At 33.0% G+C, this 22806-nt stretch overlaps 1 protein-coding gene across 13 annotated transcripts in view; it reads left to right on the plus strand.

The window, feature by feature from the left end:
• Nucleotides 1-22806, plus strand: part of LOC143244580 (leupaxin-like) — a 62306-nt gene that overhangs the window by 28848 nt on the left and 10652 nt on the right. For 4 of the 13 annotated variants that reach the window (XM_076489514.1, XM_076489522.1, XM_076489519.1 and 1 more), the window contains 3 exons: nucleotides 13482-13777; nucleotides 19439-19589; nucleotides 22267-22432. In XM_076489514.1, the coding sequence (XP_076345629.1) occupies nucleotides 13482-13777; nucleotides 19439-19589; nucleotides 22267-22432 (613 nt within the window). Of the gene's footprint in view, nucleotides 1-3302; nucleotides 3470-13481; nucleotides 13778-14849; nucleotides 14914-19438; nucleotides 19590-22266; nucleotides 22433-22806 lie in introns of those variants that run through there. The other 9 variants (XM_076489524.1, XM_076489526.1, XM_076489525.1 and 6 more) reach the window with 8 other exon arrangements.

A 22806-nucleotide genomic window follows, 5' to 3' on the forward strand; every position in this document is an offset into this window, starting at 1 on the left:
TGTATATATATATCAGAAGTTCCGATTTCAAATTTAAAAAATCCTGTTCAAAATCAAGTTATTTATTACTAAACGCAAGAACTCGAGCTTCTTGTAACAACTTGTGGATAGTGGTAGGTAGAAACTAGGTAAAACAGTCAGGTATAGATAGTCATATAAGCGTTTAGGTAGGTATGTCGGAGTTTAATCCATAGAAGAAAAAAATGCTGAAAATTTTTTATCATGAACAGGCAACACTTAAATAAGATACTCAATATATACGCAGTTGATTTGCGTGAGTGTCGGCATCTATAGGACACTCCCGTAAACATGTGGGTATGTAGACCTTTGAGAGACAGAAAGGGAGAAGCTTGGGTGTAGAAGTCGTGAAACTGTTTCATGTTTTCAGTCTCAGTCCAAAATGGAAACTTGTTTTGACCAAGCTTTATAGAAAGTAAAATAATTTGTTATTTTTTCACTTTTAATATTTATCTGTGTAATTGAAATAATAGAAATAAACGAATGGTTAGTTCAATAAGTAGTCTAAGTCGTAAAAATTTCGGTTTAAAAACAAGTTAACTGTTGTTCACGGAGTATGCTAATTTCGAGACTTTCTTTTATATATTCAAAACTTATTTAGGCTTAACTGTTAGTAATAGATATAGAGAAGAAAGACATTAAAAACAAAAAGAACACTAAACTTGTGTAAATGTATTTATTAAAAACTCGGTTAAAATAATGTTTAAAAGTACACAATAATTTAAAAGTTGCTTAAGGCACCAAGTACTACTAAAATATCTACATATTTCAGTAGATAATAGAGCCGCCATCATCAGGATGGATGACGAAAAAACCTGAGTAGTCTTGTGAAACTCCAAAATTATGTCTTAGTCGCATTCAGTTTAAGAAAACTGTTCTGGTGATGCTGAATCTTTGACCCACAGAAATATATGGATGTTTTAGTAAGACCTGATGCCTTCAGCAGTTTTAAAGTGTTGTTTACTTTTAACAGGTAGGCACACAAATATTTAATGACGCAAAAGCTGTAAATCACATAAAAATAATACCTTACTACCTAATGAAAAATAATATCTACCCAAAGAATAAAATCAGAACATCTGTGGCATTCCTCTCGAATGTTGCAAGAAATACATTGGGAAAACATCACGCTCTTTAGGAATAAAACGCAAAGAAAAACAAGGTCTCATGCATAGAGATAAATTCCAGACATCTCCCTAACATATCATCAGTATGTAACAGGTCGTAAACTACTGTGGAATGAAATTTTCCTACTACACACACCCAAAACGAAAAAGTAAAGAGACTACTTAGAAATTACAGAAATCATCAAAATGAAAGATATTTCACTAAATTGTGATAATGGTACCAGCAACGGATATCATATTTAACAAGATTTATTCTGTCTACACAATTGACCAGATTTGACCTTTAACTGTATTCGGTCACCTGCTGGCATTATTTCCCTCTGACTTAATCCTTTTGCCTTCATAACGTTATATAAACTGTGATTAGCTTAGTATTAATCATATTTAAAGAAGACAGACCAATGTTCTGTCGAAATATGTAGTATGTTCTACTATTAATAAAAAATTTTTCTTGTGCTTATATATCGTTGTGTGCCTACCTATTGATTAGCGTTATATGCTTCCTTCCTCAAGTAGTTTATATTTTTGAATGTTGTTTTAAATTAACCGAGTTTTCAATAAAAAGAGAAGACATTTATTGTCACATTCTCTTCGCACCATTAACAATACTCAATTTCTTTATCTTTAAAACAGTTTGTGGGCTGGAACTAAAAGTCATCGGGGAAATTTATTTAACCATAGTTTTTCTCAGAACAAAAGTCAGCAGAGATTTCTTAACGCAGTAATTTTTCATTTTGGGGTCAAAGTTAACGGGAAATTATCTTAAGATAAAAGTCAGCAACGATTGTTTACCCTAATGATTCTTACTGAGACCAGTGCTAATAGATTCTTTAAGGCGAAAATCTTTGTTAAGGATTCAAAATCGGTAAGGGATTTTGTTATGCTAATTTTGCACTTTGAGGCTACTGAAAACAACATCTTAACCGCCTGAACCGTGTCAATCTTCCAGAACGAGCTGAACTACATACACGTATATGTGGAATAACGTCACCTGGCTGATTAAAAAGAGTCGATACTGCACAACTGCGGGTGTCAGCCTTTATTGCTACTGCTAGTTACTAATCAGTGGATCTAAAATATTTTATGTTTAGATTCTGTAGGCTACATAATGCGTTTCAAATACCCTGTTTTGTACTTCAACATCCAACGAACTAACCATACATATTTATTTTCTGTTACAAGTATTGTTTAAAAAGTAATAAAACCGACAACCTACGAAACAAACTAGGTGCCGCCATCTCGTGAAGCACTACTATTTTCAGTCTGTTTGACAGGTAGCGCCATCAAGCCTTTGTTGTTTTTTGAATAAATGAAATAGTTAAACATTTCCACTAAAATAAATACATTTTTAAATATAAGTTTTTCCTGAAAATAAAGATAAAATAATAGATTGCTTAAAGATGTCAATGCTTTATTTGATTGTATGATTATTAGTATTTCACTACTTGTAAAATAGTCTAATATCCGTGACATCACTTTTAGCTCAGGTAAGAGACGAACGCCCTAATAAACTTTTTTCTTCTGGTAATTACTCTGGCCTTTCGTCTTCAACACATTTATTATTTTAGGTTATCATGAGAAATATGAAGTATTTTTCAAGTGAAACAAAAAGAAATAGAATAGTCGCACATTCGACACGTAGTCGTTACGTGTCAGAAACCAGATGTATACTACCTTTGTGTAATGGTTACCGGCGCTTTTACATCATTTCGAAATGTGTAAATTATGTGGTGCACAAGTAGCAGTCGTTCTGAGTGCAGAATAAGTGTTTCATCTTGGGCTCGCATATACATTAATTTATCAGTTTTCACAAAAGTTAATTTACAGAATCAAAACTAATAGTTGAGCATCTTGTTGTCAAATAATGATCATTTCTTTTGTGAGGTGAGTGTCTGCCTTCGTTTCATTGGAAAAAAACGTTCTAATCAACAGGCGAGCTCGTGCTTAGTGCACGGGTTTCGAATAATTGTTCATTCCATATATGGAGAAACAACATACGAAATACCTACTTTTGTGTAGGCTCCCTTGGCTAACCTGTTGACACATTCTACGTCACTAAACTTCTTCATTGGCGTGTGGAAATCGTAGTGTGTGAACGCTTTGCTCTGTTGCATCTGTTTGTGGTTTGAGCTGGTGTAATACACATTTTCGGCACCAGGGTGCGTGCTTGGTGGTCGGTAGTTTTTACGGTGTAACATTTAAGTTGTTCGTACTTCAAATAATAATGTTCTGTCTGCTGCAGTAGAGATCTGTGTGCGCTGTTTTCTTTGTTGAGAAGACGAGAAATTGTTTTCAACGTGACTTCTATAGCAGGTAACTTTTAAGTAAGTAGGAAACGTTGAAATTAACGTAGTACAAATATACATTTTTCCCCCATAATTTCAACTATCAATAGGTGGCAGTATTTCACTTGGAATAATCGTAAAATCTTAATTCGACTGGTACGCAAGAAAATAGTAATAATAAAACAGTTGTAACGTTATAAAACTTAAATGGTTAAATGGTGTCTGTTTAATTAAGTAATAATACTTTTTAATGAGTTCTGTAATCTGAAGTACTTTATAAGCTTTACTGTTATATTTGGTGAAAGCTTCAATACTATTCTTAATTTCTAAGAGATAAAAATACTGAATACTTGTTGACAGTTGGAGATGGGTGGGGATGAGTTTTAGAAGGTAATACTTCAATTGCTATGAAGGGTACTATTTGAAATGGGGGTTCTAGAAAGAATAGCGTAGTTTGCTATGCCAATAAATCAATTAGTAATGTAATAAAGGCAATCTTAAAATTAATTATAGTGTTTATGCCTTTATTATGTTAAAAACAATTCTAAATAGATTCCGGAACTGGAAATATTCTATATGAATTACGCACTTCATCAATAATCAAGTAGCGTGAATTATCACCTTTTAAGTAGTAGATAAAATTTATTCCCTCGTCTATGCGATCCTTCGGGTAAATTAAGCCAGAAGAAATGTGTGTATACAATATTGAAACTACAGTTTTTCGTGATTAATCTCACAACCTCTTATTATAGACAATTGTTTTACTAACAGTTTCAGCATTATTATTTTCTTATAAATTACAGCTTTTACAGTTTAGAGGAATGTTTTTAAATTTCGTACTTGAGAATAATTGCACCAGTGATCGAGACGTCGTATCTGTTTTAAAAAGTTTTGTTTCTACTGTAGAAGCTGTAACATGTAATAAAATAATACTTTCAATTTTTACATCATTATTCGATGGCTTTTGTCGTAACTGACTATACCGTGTACACCATTCAATACTATTGTGCATAATAGTGTTTCTTCAGCAGCTCTACACTGTCGTATTTGCTTGTTCTGTTGTTACTTAACAGTTCCAAATAGATACGTGTGATTCTATGCTAGTCATCTTGTTTTCGGTAGTTGTTGCATGCCTATTTTAATGTGACTAGCAAAAATACTTACCCTCCGGGCGTGTACAATTGGTAGTTCATGCGGAAGGCTATTACGCCTGCAGACGTTTCTGTAATTGTTTGAGCTCTAGAACAATCTATTCATACTTGACATTCCATAATGTTCACCATCCATAAGGAAAAAAGATTTTACTGAAATTTTAAATTAAAAATGAGCTGTCATCACACCATTACATCACAGAGTAGGTTTTATTGAAGTATTTCTTTGTAGACGCAGTTATCAATAAAAGTACCTTGCTTTTCTGTTGCAGCATGCATAAGATTTTCATTAACGAAAAACAAATAATTTTAATTTTTTTATTGTTTTGTATTTAAAAATTATTCATTCTTTAATTTTTATTGATTAAATTTGAAACTTTCCCATTTTTCTTTGTTTTTATTAGTTAAATCTAAAACATATCATTTCTGGGGAAATTTAATTCTTTTATTTATTGCTCAGTTATAAAACTATTGTCTAGTTATAAAAAAATATTGCACAGTTATTATTGGTGATGATCGGAGCGGAAGTTTCCTACATCCGAGTTTTTGAACGTATGCACTGCAAGCTTTATTATAATAAGATGTTTGATAGTTTTTTGACATCTGTAACTTCGTTTTGACAATTGTTGCTGGTGTGTTTTAAAATTAATGTTGTGGCTGATATTTGTTTCGTAATTCTTTAACATTGTCATGTTTGACAATTTGATTGAGATGTGTATATGCTTGTCCTCACTATTAATAACTTAAAATACTCTAGGTGATTGAATAACATGTTACGTACCGTCACGATTAATTACTTATTATCTTTCAGTAATCTAACTGGTTATTTATTTGTTTGTCGATTTCTTTTAGCTGAGGGAGTAAGGAATAAAAGAATATATTAGGTCTCTGCATATCTTTCCGTCACTAAAATTCACATTTTGGTAAAGAAAATTATTTAATAAATGTTTAACAGTTATTTGACAAATACAGATTCGTTTATGGCAGTTATTTCTTATATAATTGATTTTGTTGCGTTTTGATTGCTGTAGTTGTGCGAAGAAAATTATTTAATAAATATTTAACAGTTGTTATTTGACAAATACAGATTCGTTTATGACAGTTATTTCTTATATAATTGATTTTGTTGCGTTTTGATTGCTGTAGTTGTGCGAAGAAAATTATTTAATAAATATTTAACAGTTGTTATTTGACAAATACAGATTCGTTTATGACAGTTATTTCCTATATAATTGATTTTGTTGTGTTTTGATTGCTGTAGTTGAGCGACTTAATAGGTTTAAAATTTGTGTAAAAATAATATAAATTGTATATCTTTATTTCTACATTCTTATTAATTTGTCCACTTTGGATTCAAAATTTAACGTGTGCAAAAATATAATTTTGTTTTACTCTCACGAAACAATGCCCTAAAACCCGAAATAGTCAAATTAAGAAGAATTTTAACAAATATGTAATTTACATGCTTTTTAATCACAATTTTTAGGCCTAATGATTTTGATGTGTTGAGGAATGTTGTTGAACACTTTTAATGGTGTGCTTCTCAGTTGTTGCTCAGAAGCGTAATAATTGTTGAATATAATATTATGATCAGCTTTACAATAGAAATGTTTTTCTTAAAAATTTAAAAATGATGTTTCAGCTAACAGGAGAGGACCATCTTCCAGCTATGCACAATTAACAATATTTACAAATTCAAAGTGTAACAGTAGGGCTCAGCAGCGCACATGTTATGTTATAAATAATTAACATAGATGACAGTAATTATTTGCAAAAAAATATATAACATAAAAATAAAAATATAGTATGAAAATATTTGTTTTATAATTCGTAACGGTAGGAGTTCCGCGAAATGTGTTCAGAGAATTTGGTTTGAATATTTAAAAGAAACTAATCACTACATATTCGAAAATAACATTTCAATTCTAAGAAGTGAAACTGATATAAACAATCAATGAATCAGTCGATTTACCCCTAAATGTGTAGTAGTACACCATAATTTACGCACTTAATTAGATTCGATTTTAAAGTATACGCGAATAAATAAAAACTTAGAATATCCTTAGATATGAATGTCACGTATCATATTTGAAACATCCGTGCTTGTGGTGTTAGAAATTAGTTTCGTGTGCCATAATATTCGAAAACTACTTTCCACCAATTTTAAAGACTACGAATGCATTAAGATTTTGTGACATATGCAGAATTATTTCACTTAAGTTTAGATTGAAAGAAACTTGTTGTCAGTGCCTTTTTACATTTAATAAAGTTTTTTTTTATTTTTGAAACGTTTATGTAGAGTAATAAGATTTAAATATTTAACGATCGTGAGAGTTCAGAAAAACCAAAACCACTTCCATATACGTGTATTCACATCTAAAACCATAAAAAGTTATAAATCATGAAGAAGCATGTCAGTGAAGCTTGGGACTAGCATAAAATTAAACAAGGATTAATATAATTCAAAACTGATCCAAATCTATCCTTCTACCACCAACCGTTTGGCAATATTTGGGAGATGACGTTATCGGTAACGTATTCTCTCACTCAAAGCTTACCTTTTGTATATTATGAGAACGACGCATGCGTTGTATCGTAGGCGTACAATCCACACCCATGAGTGTGATTTTAAAATTCATGTCGTGCAGTAATTGAAAAGTAGAATTAAAGAAACCTGACCCTCCTGGGTAGACAAACATCAATACCCAAATACCCATACAGAGAGAGAGAGAAGAGTCGAAATAACAAGTTTATTTTTCATTTGGAGCTAGAAGGGCACTGATAGAGCAACTAACCTCAAATTAACAACGGAAAATTCATCATCCTAAAGTTGTACGGGCTAACATTCCTCCTTTTTATTTCTATTTCTTCTCGAGTTTTGACCATTTTCAAAATTCCAGTTAACTACCAGTGTAACAAATGTGGCCAATCTGCAGTAGGACCTTTGACCCTGTGTTACAGTTACAAACATTTTCCAGTTTTGAAACTGGGTAGAAACCCAATTTGTAAGAAATTTTGTTATAATAATATAAAATCTTTTCGAGTTGTACTGTTCCAACACACAAATCCACACAACAATTCACACAAGGAGAGTGAGAGGGGGGAGTGAAAGTAATGTGTGCCCCCTAACTTCGGGCAGGTGTAACTATGTGTACCACAAAATGTTAATTTATTCTTGTAGGTAATGAATAATTTATTACTTTTTTCGTTAAAATCTTTGCTTAAATGTTTAGTATATCTCATCAACAACAACAAATGACACATGACGTTAAAATTGGTACACAATTAAAAACATTTTAATCAAGGTCGATCTATGACTAAAAAATTGACTCAACGTTCCGACGTTGCAAAATCATCTTCACGAGTGGGTTGCAAGATATAATCGTGCCTTATTTATACTTTTTGTTTGTTGTTGTTAAATAGGTCAGATGACATATGTTAATGTTTACAATTCCCTCTTAAAACTTTTGTAGAAAAGGTCATTCCTCATTTTTGTATAAATATTGGCCAGACCTTCACCTCTATTTAATAATACATGATTTTTTTTAATATTTAATTAATTCCAAGGATTCACGATTATTATTGGCTACAACACATTTTGGTTGAGCCAGTATTACAGTTTTTTTCCTGCAATACTGTATGTTATATTTCCTGTATTTATTCTGCTAGGGATAAAGTTTAATTTTTTTTATTTCTTACGCATCCTTTATGGTCCATAAAACGATATATTCAATTGCGTTTAATCTGCCAAATATAAATATTCTCATATTCAATTTTATAGATTCCTGTTTGTTTTTTCCTGTTAATTGTATGTTATCTTCAGTATTATCTAAAAATTGCTTTATTTTATTGATTGGTTTCAGTATAGGATAAACTGTTTGTTCTTTTCTGAATGCTTTAAACACTAATTAAAGTGTTATTTTAAATCCCAGTTATGAAAATATTTAAAAGGAAGTTTTAATTTTGCCATGTATTCCACATTTAACTAATAACTTATCTAAAGTGTTTAGATACACTCCTGAAGAGGATGTTGCAATGAGCTTGGCATGGTCAGGTTGTTAAGACACTCCACTCGTGATCTGAGGGTTGCGGGTTCGCATGGCCGTCACACTAAACATGCTCGCCCTTTCAGCCCTGGGGGCGTTATAAGTTACGGTCAATCTCACTATCCGTTGGTAAAAGAGTAGCCCAAGAGTTGGCGGTGGATAGTGATGACTAGCTGCCTTTCTTCTAGTCTTACATTGCTAAATTAGGGACGGCTAGCGCAGATAACCGTCGTGTATCTTTGCGTGAAATTAAAAAAAAAAACAACAAGTTGCAATGTCGAAACATGTTGAGTGAACTTTTTAGTGGTCGTAGTTTGGCCTTAATTAAAATGTTTTTAACTGTGTAGCTATTTTAACGTTGTTTGTTACTTATTATTATAACATTATAGAAAAATGTCAAGAAGTGTTCATATCTTATCTAATTTGCATTATTGTACTTTTATAAAAGGATTGTTAGTTTAAAATATATATTTAGGACTAACTTAAATCTTCAAAGCTGTCCGTACCTTTTGAGAAATAATTGGGCTCATAGCCAAAAATAGTGTTAATAGTGTGGGTAAAACAACTGATGAAAGAATGCACTCAAATATTTATACGCTAAAACGTAAAAAAAAGTATATTTAATCAGCCTATATTCATTAAAAGACTGATTTTTAGTTTCGTTCTAAGTAGATAATTTGTTATGATTGAATGTTAATATTAATTTTCTACATTTTGGACCAAGTATAAGGAAAGTGAAGCTAGTTCCAGACAGCAATTGTGATCAAGTTTAAGAAAAACTAAACTTTGAAAAAAACCCGACAAAAACTAAATTTTTTAGATTAAACTTTAAAACGTAGCACAAAACAACAACAAGAAGACACGAGCTTTAAAAGATTATTAAATATGTCACCGTGTTGTTTCAATGCCCTAATCATCCCTAATGTAATGCTAGCAGAAGAAACGGCCAATGTGACACTAGAGGGCCGAAAGATGTTATACCGCCATGACACATGATGACGGAAGTTGTTTATTACCAGGTGTGATGAGCTCACAGATAGTTAGCGAACTGAGCACCAGAGTGTTGTAGATCAACGAATCTCAACATGTCACAGTAACATAGTTCTATAGTAACAATAAAATTCTTAGAATTAATAACTTATCTAATTTGCATAACGTTTTGTTTACAATTATCAATACCGAAAGTTTTAGTCGCAATTACAATTTAGCTTTTAAAGTAAAACATCAAATGTGGGATACTGTTATGAAGGTTCTATAGATGGATTGTGCTATCAAAGGCCTATAGTCGGATTTTCTTACTAAGAGTAATGTTTGTATAGGCGGATGGTCTTACTAGATGTGTTATATGTGCTTTATAAAGGTGAATGGTGTTTCTGTAGGTGGATAGTGTTACTACAGTCTGGTAGGATTGCGTACAGATTTCAACTTGCCTCAACCTTTGTTTATAGTTCCCATTTATATATTTCTCTGTATTTCATGTGTTTTACAAAGGCAGATCATGCTACTAGGTGATCTGAGCTCACTATGATGATGATGATCTTATTAAAGAGTATCTTCACATGATTGCGTCGTTAGTTTTTACTTCTGGATTTAATTATATGTCCTAAAAGTTACGAGTAAAACCATTATTTTAACGAATCGCTATTATAACATAGTGTATTACTTGTGTTAGTTTTAAAGATACATATCAGTTTGAACGAGGCAAATATTGTAGCATAGACCCCCTTTTTTTTTACAGTTATCAACTGCTTTCTATATAAAACATTTTGCAAATTCATTAGTTACATCTAGTAAGACTATTAACCTATAGTACCTTTGTAACACAACCCATCTATAGAACCTTAGTAACATTCTCTACTTATTGAACCTTGATAACAGCATCCTAGATTTAATGTGTTACTTATAAAGCGAAACTGTAATTGTGATAAAAACTTTTCACTACTGATTATTTAAATACAATGTCATGCAAATTATATAAATCATTCATTGTAAGATTGATTGTTACTATAAAGTTGATGAGATATTCAGACACATTCGTTTTGAACGCCCTCTACTACTTTATCCGTGAACTACCTGTTAGATCATCACACCTGGCAACAGACAACTTCCGTTATTAAGTGCCATGGCGATATGACATTCTTCGGCCCTCTGGTGCCACTTCGTGTAACTATGATGTCACCGCTTCCCTGATATGGTATTTTTCTCTGCTGTCACTTCGTGAATTATGATGTGATCTCCTCTGGTGTGTAGCACTATGTTGTCGTTGTCCCCTGCCTTAGACATCCAATTAGCGTGAAGCAACATTTTGTAGACACAGGACAGTCCTAATTAATTACTATGTAGATTTGTGCCAAATAAAACGAATGATCGCAGTCCTAACGAAATTTTCTGTAATTTATAAAGTGTCAGAAAGGGTGTTTTACTGATTGTTTCCAATACTATTACTTGGTACAGTTAAATATATAAAATAAATATATCAATATGATTCTGTATGTGGACATTACAGAGGCAAATGCCTCATGATATGATCAGAAGAGCAATATAAGATATTGTTCATATTAAGGAAACAACAGCAGCTTGTGTATATGCGTATTGAATTCCCCTACAAGACACGTACACGTTACAGGTTTCATTTGTACGAAGATAATTTCTTAATTTCAAACTTCAACAGAATAAACATAAATGTTTACCGTTTTTTATACAGTTGGAAAAGTATTCATGTTCACAGCAAACGGGTACGTCTATTTTACCTTTCAGTCATGTATTCATGTAATAGAACTACTATAGTTTCGTACTCAAACTGCAAGATTAGTGTTGTTCCTAGACTGTGGGACTAACCTTGAATCTAAGCTTCAGAACTGTTTTTGTAACCATTACTTTGGAACTATTGCTGTTCACAGAATGTATATCTACTCTTGTTCTCACAGTGCAGCTCTAACCTTGCTCCCATGGCTCAGAACTAGTCTTGTTCTCACAGTTTGTAACTAGTTACCACAGTGTGACTCTAAACTTTTTCTTCATGTCAATCTAACCTTATTCCATCATTGTGAATTTTGTCATGCCTTCTTCCCAGTGTATATCTGGCATTGTTCACACTGTGTGACCCTAGCCTTGTTCTTAGGTTACAATATGTTAGCCACTTAGCTTTGAAGAAACCTAACAGTAGATTTCCTGCAGTGTAATTAAGCTATGGAATTTTATTGCAAGTAATTGAATTCTGGTGGACAGAAGTTAATTAGTTGTAATAGAGACAAACACAATAATACTGAAACGTAGTCTAAGCCACACATTTTTCAGATGGTCCGTTAAAAAAAAACGAGGGTGTTAAAAGGAAAATGTGGGTCACAAACATCAGTACAGATGTACACATTTACCTCATCTGTGCCACTTACAAAATGAAACAAACGCAGAAACTTCGGACATGCCCTGCTTTGGTTTATTCGTGAACATTTGGCTCTTGTAATGATGTTTCGGGCTCATTGAACTAAAAACATTCCTACACAAAACAGTGGATGAGTAAACTTAATCACCTATAGGTTTAGCATCAAAACGTTTCTGTATTATCTTCTTGTAGTTTTAGTTGCATTTTATATTGGGCGAATTGTTAAATTATTAAGATCATACGGTATTTGCAATATCAGAAGTTCTCATGTGAATGTGGGGTATGTGGGCTTATGGTACTAAAAATCGTGTTTTGATATCAGAGGTAGGTATAACACAAATAGCCCATTGTGTAGTTTTGGGGTTAATAACAAACAACCTCCATTTTTTTCAACATGGAAGTTGAAAACATTAAAGTGTTAAAAACAAAGTTTTGTTATCTGGCATAGTCACGTTTAATAATTGAAAACTTAAATGGAAGATCACAAAATAATAATTTACTGTTTCGAAACATTGTCAATAATTTACAAATACATCAGAGATTTGAACTCCAGCTGGGTGCGAATTGATGGATAAAAACTAAACCTTTTTTAAAAGACTTGATGACATTGATGTAATAGTTATTTTGATATTTATAAACATGAATATTTTATCATTTGTCTATTAGGCGTCTGATCGAAACTTAAACAGTAAGAAATATAAGTTGGTGTTATTCACGACTATAAAAATTAAAAACATTATTTCAACTTACTGGTAGGCTTGTTAATTAACGTACCGGGTTGTACATCGCAAGAGGTAAAACTTGATCCTCAATTTCATTTGTAAGGATGCTGTAACTTTAAATAAAATTGAATATTATTAAGAGTAGCCACACAGAAATCGGTTGCTACTGACTGGTTAGTCCCTGTATGGTCAGCACTTGTAAATCAGAGGTGGCTATACCTGATTCTTAGATATCTCTGAAGTGGTTGTCTGGCCCATGTATTGCATGCTATATTGTTCAGAATGTCAACTTTAATACAACCCACTGTAATAATTATTTGATCATTGGCCACCAAATACCGATAACCTCAGCTTCTTCGGGTTTTCAAGCCTATTGTAATGATAATTTAGCTATTTGCCACGAAACACTGATAAATTTCAGCCGCAGTAGTGCTTTAAGCCTATTTTGACGAAAATATGATCATTGGCCAGTAAACACTTGCCAACCTTATCCGCTGTATTGTTTCAAGCCTATTGCAATGATAATTCGGCCAACGACCACTAAACGTCGATAAACTCAGCTTTTTTTAGAGTTTCAGGCCTACCGTGATAATAATGTGGTAATTGCCCATCAAACACTTCTCAGTGTTATTATTTGTAATATAGAGAATACTGATTATTTTCTACAATGCACTTTATACTTACCTTAATTTCCATTAGTATTTCTCGCCAGAGCTTTTTAGAGTCTAATTATTATTTATCTCATTCCAGATGCTTTGCTGGCTGATCTACAGAACGCTTCTTGTAGCTTGAACAACGATAGTTCGACTTGCGAAGCAGCGAACCCAAAAGGTAATTACACGTCAGTAAACATGCCGTTCAGCCCAACTTCTCAATCCAGCAAATCTTCTGTAACCACCCAAAGATACAACCTCGGTCCAGGTTCGCAGACCATCACCCACACTATAACCACCCAGAAGTATGACTTCAGTCCAGTTTCTCATGTCACCACCCACACTGTAACAACAGAAAAAAATGACTACCAACATGGTGGAGAGAAATCAGCAGTAAGTGTGAAATATTTAGCTTGTTTTCTCTACACTTTTGTGTATTAATTTGCTTACTGGACAGTCTTCAGAATTAAGGTCATTGCCTAATGCAATACATTTTATACAATTGTGGACGAATCGTTAACAGAATTTCGTGTATATATGCATAATGTATCACTACAATCAGATCTGGTACTCATGAAGGACCTAAGAATCTGAATACTTTACCATACGATGCCTGATCACCCTATTGTTTTCATAATGAATTTGTTAGCCCTTAAAATAAGTCCAAGTAATCATAAATAATTCAGTTTCCACGTTGTAGTTTCTTGTACAAGGGTATGTCCAAAGTTGTTTTCGTTATTGTATCCTAGAGTAGTGTAGAGAATCAGAATTTTTAGGAACTCTTACACAAAAATAGAATGGACTTTCGTATTTGACAGTTAGCTAATAGGTGTTTGTTTCTAAATCGTAGAAATTTTTGTTCTGAACTAGAGATAATACTATCACTTAATTATCACCCTAAAACGCATGTGAATGAGTGAAAAATTCATCTAATGTGACAATATGGCTAAAAGTAGATTCCGCAAGGAGTTTTTTTGGCCGTTTTGGATTTAGACGAGTGTTTTTATTTAGTCAAAGCTGCCAATGTGACATCTTTCAGATTGTGCATACTAAGTAAACTAGGAAGCTACAGCCCGAGCTTGGACAAATGCTTAGGTATCAAACTAGGAACCCAATAGACTTTTCACTTTAAGCTTTGTATGCGTTATAAAGTGACAGTCGCTCACTATTCGGTAGGAATAGGCGCTTTAGCCTGTGGGCACTGCTGACTGTTTTCACAGTTCAAAGTTAGAGGTGATTATGCTTAAGCCGTAGGAATTTTTGACCTGACCGTTTAGTCCATTTCGTGTAAAATATATAGTTCAGGAGAACAAATATAATTCCATCTTATTATAAGAATGCCTAAGGATTTATTCTTTTTCTATGTTTCTGAAAATACTTTAGAATGATCAGAAATATCTCACTTTTACTTTTGTATATCCGTTTAAGATTCAAGTTGCGTTTATTGTTTGTTTGTTTTTTTCAGGACACGTGGTGTACTCCTCAATTCAAATGCAGATTATTTCGCATGTTGTCTTATACATTCACATGTAGGTAGATTGGACTGTAATAATTTCTCTTATATGCAATACTTTATATAAAATCAAGTTTTTATAATTAGCTGGAAGCTCTGTAACCTTGGATATATCGTTACTTTACTATAATATAACTCAAGCAATTATTTTCGAAATTGTCGGGGATGGAGTATCAGGAAGATCATGACAGTTCCCCTCTTAAACTTACTATTACGTTACTGTATCAAGACGTCGATGGGAAAATGTTTTTAGTGTGTTTAGTTAAGAGTGAGGTACTGATATTAGCTCTGATAAAATATTGTAGAATGTAGCTTATGTTTGTAATTTAGACGCTTTTCGAAATTGGTGCTATGGTTCTGTTAAAAAAGTTAAATAACGTGACGAGTGTGGATTTAATGTTTTGAACTTTTTCCAAAGTTTAGGAAACAATTTGAACCCAGTGTTTTTCAGTCAGTTAGCAAAGAATCAGCGCATGATTTAGTCATAATATTTGTTATTGTCAATTCGATAGTTCAATGTTTCAAATATTAAGTTTCTATTTCGACGAATAAATGGAGATGTAAAATTAACAAGTATGTAAAAGTATTCATTTACACGTAGTATATTTATCAAGTAAACCTGTTAGTTTCGTTGGTTTTGGTTTTTGAATTTCGCGCAAAGCTACACAAAGGCTATCTGCGCTAGCCGTCCCTAATTTAGCAGTGTGAGACTAGAGAGAAGGCAGCTAGTCATCACCACCCACCACCAACTTTTGGGTTACTCTTTTATCAACGAATAGTGGGATTGACCGTAACATTACAACACTCCCACGGCTGAAATGGCAGGCCTGTCAGTGAACGTTGGTTACAACTCGAGTTGTTTCCAAACTTTAACATCCCGCGAGCCACTTTTATGAAAATGCCAATATCGTGAACCACCTCCCAAAAAATAAATATTTTCCAGGGAATTTCTCTTTTATCTGAGTGTAAATCATAAAAAAAAACAGTGGAAATGTGAAACTTGTTCTTCTTGTGATATTTTTATTATTCATTATTAAATGTACCCCCTTACCTTTCCATTTCTCCTGAGGAGTCTTGAAGTTCTAATATACTTAATGTGATGGATGCTCGCAAACACTTTTGTTTCCGCTATTGTGGATTTTTTCCCAAGAATCTTTGAAACATTTCACCAACTCTCAAATTGTTTAGGCTCGGCATGGCCAGGTGTTAAGACATTCGACTCGTAATTTGAGGGTCAGGGGTTTGAACCCCGTCACACCACACATGCTCGCCCTTTCAGCCGTGAAGGTGTTATAATGTGATGGTCAGTCGCACTATTCGTTGGTAAAAAAAATAGCCCAAAAGTTGACGGTGGGTGGTGATGACTAACTGCCTTCTCTCTAGTCTTACATTGCTAAATCAAGGACGGTTAGCGGAGATAGCTGTCATGTAGCTTTGCGCGAAGTTTAGAAACAAACAAACAGGTGATATACGAATAAAATAATAAGATAAATAAGAAATTGGAAATGTAAAAACCTGCATATAGAGATCGTCAAAAAAAATCAGTAAATAACGTATATAGTATCTCCAGCCTTCTTTCCTTACTTCTTTTTTTTACGATCCATATGTGTAGGTTTTAATTCCCAATTTTTTATCATGTTTGCTGGCTTTTCTACGCCCAACTACGAGCGAAGAATTACTTGATATGGTAGCTAACTTTATGCATTATAATGCTAATAAATATAGCTAGTAACTAGCTGATAAGGTTTTCATTTCATACAAAATATACGGATTGGCTTCCTAAAGACACCGATTGTATATTGTATATGTTACATTATCCTAATATTCATCTGTTATTGGCTAGTAATTTGTTTCACCCTGTACTTAAGCTTTATAAAGGAACATGTACTTCAATTGGTAACTATAACATCGTTTAAAGTAGAATTATGATGTTTTTTAGCTTCTGTAAAAGACAGGAGAAACAAATCGTCTTTTCATTGTCCCTGTGACCTTCGCAATACTTTATTTAGTATTCTCCGAAAGGTTTAGGTGCAGTACACCAAGCCGTTTTTGTTGTAGATTAGCAAGAGAATGATTTTGAGCGGATTTTCTTTTCCATGTAAGTCTAACATGTATGGTTTTATGTGTATTTTTGTAAGTGTACAGCCTTAGCAGTCAATAGTAAATATTTTAAAGTGTTGTTTGAGCTAAATCTTTACTGTTTAAGGTGCTTTTTGTCCGAACGTCCTATTAGGCTTTCTGTAATTTCTTGCAATCTCTACTAAGAACTACTGTCAAGCTATACTTGATACGATGTTTTAAATTCAGAATGTGAATTATTTTGTATTTTTTTTAATATCCAACATTCTTTCGTGCAAGTTTACTAATAGCAGATAACAAGTTTTACCATTTTTAAGTCAATAATAGTAAGGTGGAAACGACGCAATCGTCTTTTTTCTGAGGTTTCTGTAGCATGTTAAAGGGGATGGTATTTATAGTGAAGCAATAACCTTCCTCTTGTCGTAATTTGGTGAATGTCACATGCGATTAAAATTCAATTACTGAGATTAAATACAATTCCACTATTGAGAATGCTACCCACAACTACAACAATTTCATGTTAAAGAATGGCATACGTGAATACATAATAATCATTAAGAATAATAAGGGTAAATAGTATTGAATACCTGGAATACCACATGCTTCAGTTTTATTATGAGTAACATGTTTGAATACAATTTTAGCTGTAAGGGAATGAAATACGTCTGGTATCCCAAAGTATTACAAATAGCAATTATATTGTATTTACCCGTAATATCTTAGTATTTAATTTGTATTTGTATGAGTTAATCTTAGTAATTACGTTGTACTCACAATCACTATTATATGCAATTAAAGGATTTATGAAGGAATCGTTTTGTGCAGAAATGTAATATTTAGGGTTTATTATAAAATGTTGTTACAATTTATTTTTTAAAAATATAACGGTAAAAGTATAGAGATGTAGTTTTGAAGATGTACGTGTTAATAAACATGTCAATCAACTTTTATTTATTTTCTTATTTCTACTATTAAATCCACTAAAAATTACAACCTATATTTATTCCTGTTAAGTATTGCATAAAATATTAACTTGTGATTTTGTTTTCTTTCATATTAAATACTGACTCGTTTTCGTTTCCCTACCTTTTGAATAAAGGCTTGTGAATGTTTTCTCACTTCTTAAATATTGACTTGTAATTGTGTTCACTTAAATATATTCCACCTTTTCAATCTGAAAATTCTTCTGTGATTAGTTTTGGACTGTTATTATACTAAAATTATGAGATGTGAGTAAACATGACTGTATTGGTCTCTAAATACAAAGACAACATATTGTGGTCTCAGGTATCCGGCTACTAGACACAATATGTTCTGTTGTATCATGAAATTTGAAGATTTTCTATACAGCAAGAAATACTTAAATAGTTTGAATCTTTCACATAAGGTTTCAGATGTGAGCTTTATTCATGTTTAGGAGAAACATACATTGACCCAACGTTTGTGGCCACTTAATCAGGGAAATATTCAGTTTCGCTTATAAAATCCTGTCCCATTTCGGATGGAGGGTTTGTATTCGCTTTATGCGCTATCATTAAAGCACGAGTCTACGAGTCAATGTTCTACAAAAGCTGGTTGAGTTTCTTGAAATATTTAGATAATTAGAGTAAAAACGAAACTGAAGATTGATGCTAATCAATAACACGTGAGTCTTAGTTGTCACATCGTGGCTATATCTCAAAAAGAAAAAAATTCACAACGCTCTGCTGTACGTTTTAAATAAAAGTAATTTATTATTAAAGGTAATTTGATCGCCGTGCGTCCTATGATAAAGTATAACTTTTCTTTAAAATTCTATTAATTTGTAACCCTTCACGAGTATAGCAGCTTCTTTCCGTGAAAGTCAGGGAAAGTGGGAAAACTTTTAAATGTGATACTTAAAATAAACTGAACTTGAATATATATCAATCACTTTGTTAGGATGTGAACGATTGTGTAGAAATTTGCCTGTTATTTTTTGACAGCTAAATTTCTTTAGCGTCAAATTTCAAGATAAGATGAACCAATTTCTTAATTATACTTTTAGCAAAGGCGTCAGTCTCCTTATAGACGTTTTAACCACAGACATACTTTCTACATCTAGTTGAACAATAAAGAGGTTAAGGTAAAATAAGGTTATTTGGCGTTAATGCAGCAGTTTAAGGTGCGGCGACCTAGTAGCCTAAATAGTTGATAAGAGAGAGAGAGAGAGTCACATGTCAGAACCTTAAATTTGTTGTTCATTGCGGTTCTATAAAACGGCTTAGATATAAAATTAAACAGGCCATTCACATGATTTCTAATCGTTGACGAGTTTACATTTTCTTTGACGCGTAATTTTCTTCTGTGTCCAATTTGCCTATATTTTGTGTATTCAGAAATATTTCAGTCTTTCTTTTGTTAATCGTAATACGGAACGAGCTAAGATGGTGAGGAATAATATGTTAACATCGATTGTGATGTCCTCTTCTTCCTCTTCTCAGCCGATTTATCAGAATCAGCAGGTGAGAAAAGAAGTTCCCACAGCGACATCATCATCTCGACATCCAACTACTGATCATCTGTCGGAGTTGGACTCTCTTCTTGAAGATCTTAACTCGGCTCGCCTTAGCTCCTCTTCCCTAGACCACAAAGGTACACAATGCGCATATATATATATATATATTATAATGTAAATCCCAGAACAGACGACTAAACTTTAAATACCATAGCTACACTGTAATGCATTAGTGTTCTGTGTTTTTATTACATTAATATTTCCACATCCATTCAAGAATCACTTGTTCTTCATAAAGATGTACTTTGTACCTGCAACTGCTATTTCTACTCTCAGAAATTGTTGGCTTACTGTTATGAGATTTTTTTTCACGCTGCACCTAGCGGTATGTGATTTGATAAAGCTTTGTGTACTCGTGTCCGCTTATAATTGGAAACTACTGTATCGATTGTCACCTGACATGTACCTTTAGGACTTCTGTTGAAGAACATGGGGTGTCGTCGTTCGGATCTGATCCCATGTCATCTCCGAGAGCTGTTATGTTTTCCCTGTGCATTGAACAGGTACATTATCTAATCTACACTAAACATAAATCAAATATACTGTTTTATATATTTCATCAAATTTTCGAATATTTCGTGTCTGCGGAAAACATAAAAATTTGGTCTCTAAAGGGTTAATTAATGGAATTGACAAGTTTTTATTCATGTTATAAAAATGGTTGTAGGGCCGTTCATGATTAAGTGGTTACCTAGCCGATCTGTGAAGCTGAGTTTGTGGGTGCGTTATAAGATTGATCAAATTTCTGTACTTGTTTAGAGTAGCCCAGGAGTTAGTGGTGAATGTTATTGACTGGTTGTCGTCTCTCTAGTCTATCAGTTTAAAAGTAGGGACGTTTAAACGCCGAAAGCTACTGAAGTATTGGAAAATCAATAAGAGTTAAAATGTTATACAGACAAGTTAATAACAGCTTTGTTCGAATATCCGAAACAGTCGTTCTGCAGAACTGTTTGGATATTTCTCTTTAGACTGAAGCTTTTATATGGTTTCATGTTTTCCTGACATAAGATATTGATTACTCGAAGAATAGTTTAAAACACTTACTTTATTTAATCTTAAGTTTATTCAGTGTTATTAGAATTTCAATCAATCTTTATGTAGATGGTGAAAGAACTTAATACTTTACTTAACACATTTGTTTTTAATAAATACGTATTAATGAAAAGTGACCTTTAAGCTTGCAAAGTTTTTAACGGTTATCAATGTTTCATATATTATAATAAATCCAAGAACTAACGGTTATTCAGTTTGTAATTTTGGCATTATGCCAAGTTTTTACACCATGTAGAAAAGCTCGGTTTTGCTTTGGGATGAAGATAATTTACTTCAGAAAACCAGTTTATTGCGAAATAGAATTAAAAATTAATGTATGTAAACCATTTTACTTTTTCAGTTTTGAAAACACTTGCAGCTATTAAATTATTTTGATAGGGTTTATTATGGAATTGTTAAACAATAGTTTAATTTTGAAGCAGTTACTAAAAATAGTAAAAGATGTTTGTTTTTGTCCCCTGCTGGTACAGCGGTAAGTCTACGGATTTACAACGCTAAAATCAGGGGTTCGATTCCCCTCGGTGGACTCAGCAGATAACCTAATGTGGCTTTGCATTAAGAAAATACACACACATGTTTGTTTTGGAGTTTCTCATTCAATTTTTATTTTCATTGCTTATTACTGAATATGGAAAAACCAAACAACAGTGTTTTCATTTCTTATGTTCAGAAGGTTATTTATATATGTTCAAAGTAAAAAACGAAAACTACAACCGAAGCATATATGAAGGCATAATGTTTATTTCCGGAAAAAAAAAGTTTCTTTATGTGGTTAGGTTAATTTTAATTTAGAGTTTATGCCTAAAATAAATATATTTCCGTATTTCTGAAGAACTATTCGTAGGAACGCTATTAACATCTTTTATTCCATACTTGTAATTATCAACAACTTTTGCTCAAAAAAAGCTTCGTAAATAAAACCGAACCAAAGATTAATCCATTGAATAATATAATGTAGCTAATATACCAGGCTGATTAGGAGGGCCCGGCATGGCGAAGCATGTTAAGCATGCGACTCGTAATCTGAGGGTCGCGGATTCGCATCCCCGTCGCGCTAAATATGCTCATCCTTTCAACCGTGGGGGCGTTATAATGGTACGGTCGATCCCACTATTCGTTGGTAAAAGAGTAGTCCAAGAGTTGGCGGTGGGTGGTGATGACTAGCTGCTTTCCCTCTAGTTTTACTAGGCTAAATTAGGGACGGCTAGCACAGATAGCCCTCGAGTAGCTTTGTGCGAAATTCAAAAACAAACAAACTGACTGGGAGTGCACAATGTCGAAAATAAAAATCTATAATTAGTGGAATGTGGTATATGTATATTCTTTTGCTATTTGTCTTCCGGTTGCTCAGCGGTAATGCTACATTTATGAGTTAATCTCTTTGGTTGGTACAGCAGATTTGTTCTTCACAATAAATTTACATACACCTTTGTAAGCTAGAAATCGATCCCTGCGGAGGACACAGCACAGATAGACTGTGCAAGTTCATGCTTAGCAAAAAGCAAAATCCGTCAATGTACATAAGCTAGAAATTAATATTAACATATTAATTATGCATTTCTTGTTGCACAAAATACATATGATTCGAAATTATTTTATTTATAAATGTCGACAAATGACAAACTTTTATGTAGTGCTGTTAATATTATTCTTAGCCTAATAACGTCTTATCATCCATTTTTGTTTTGTTGTTGTTTTCAGTTTCAACAGTGAATGGAGTTTCCAGTGCTTCCCCGACGACCAGGGATGCTTCAAGTCCTAGGTATGGGTCAATTCGTCCAGTTACCAAACCTGTCCCAGAGGACAGACCGACTGTGGAAAGTCTGTTGGATGATCTGCAAAGCGTAGTGTCCCCCAAATTAAAAGAGTAAATATGTTGATCTTATAACTGATGTTTGATGGTAAACCAACCTTTATTATCTTTGTGTTCTACATTACGGAAGCACGTACGGAACAACAAATCCGTTATTTCTGTATTTTACATTACAGAAGCACATGCTTTACATCAACTTTAAGTGCTACTCCTCTGTTACATAAGCATATACTGTACACCAAAATTAATTTTCATCTTTGTGTTTTACGTTACAGAAGCACGTACGGCACACCAACAGTAATCTGTCCTTACGTTTCAGATTAGAGAAGTATGGTGTACGACATAAAATATTATGAAATATATTTGGAAAAAATAAACTATGAATTGAAGTTGTCAAAATCAAACTACAATTCTTTTTTTACATATTT

This window comes from Tachypleus tridentatus, chromosome 2 (assembly GCF_004210375.1).
Source record: "Tachypleus tridentatus isolate NWPU-2018 chromosome 2, ASM421037v1, whole genome shotgun sequence".
Lineage (NCBI taxonomy): Eukaryota > Metazoa > Arthropoda > Merostomata > Xiphosura > Limulidae > Tachypleus > Tachypleus tridentatus.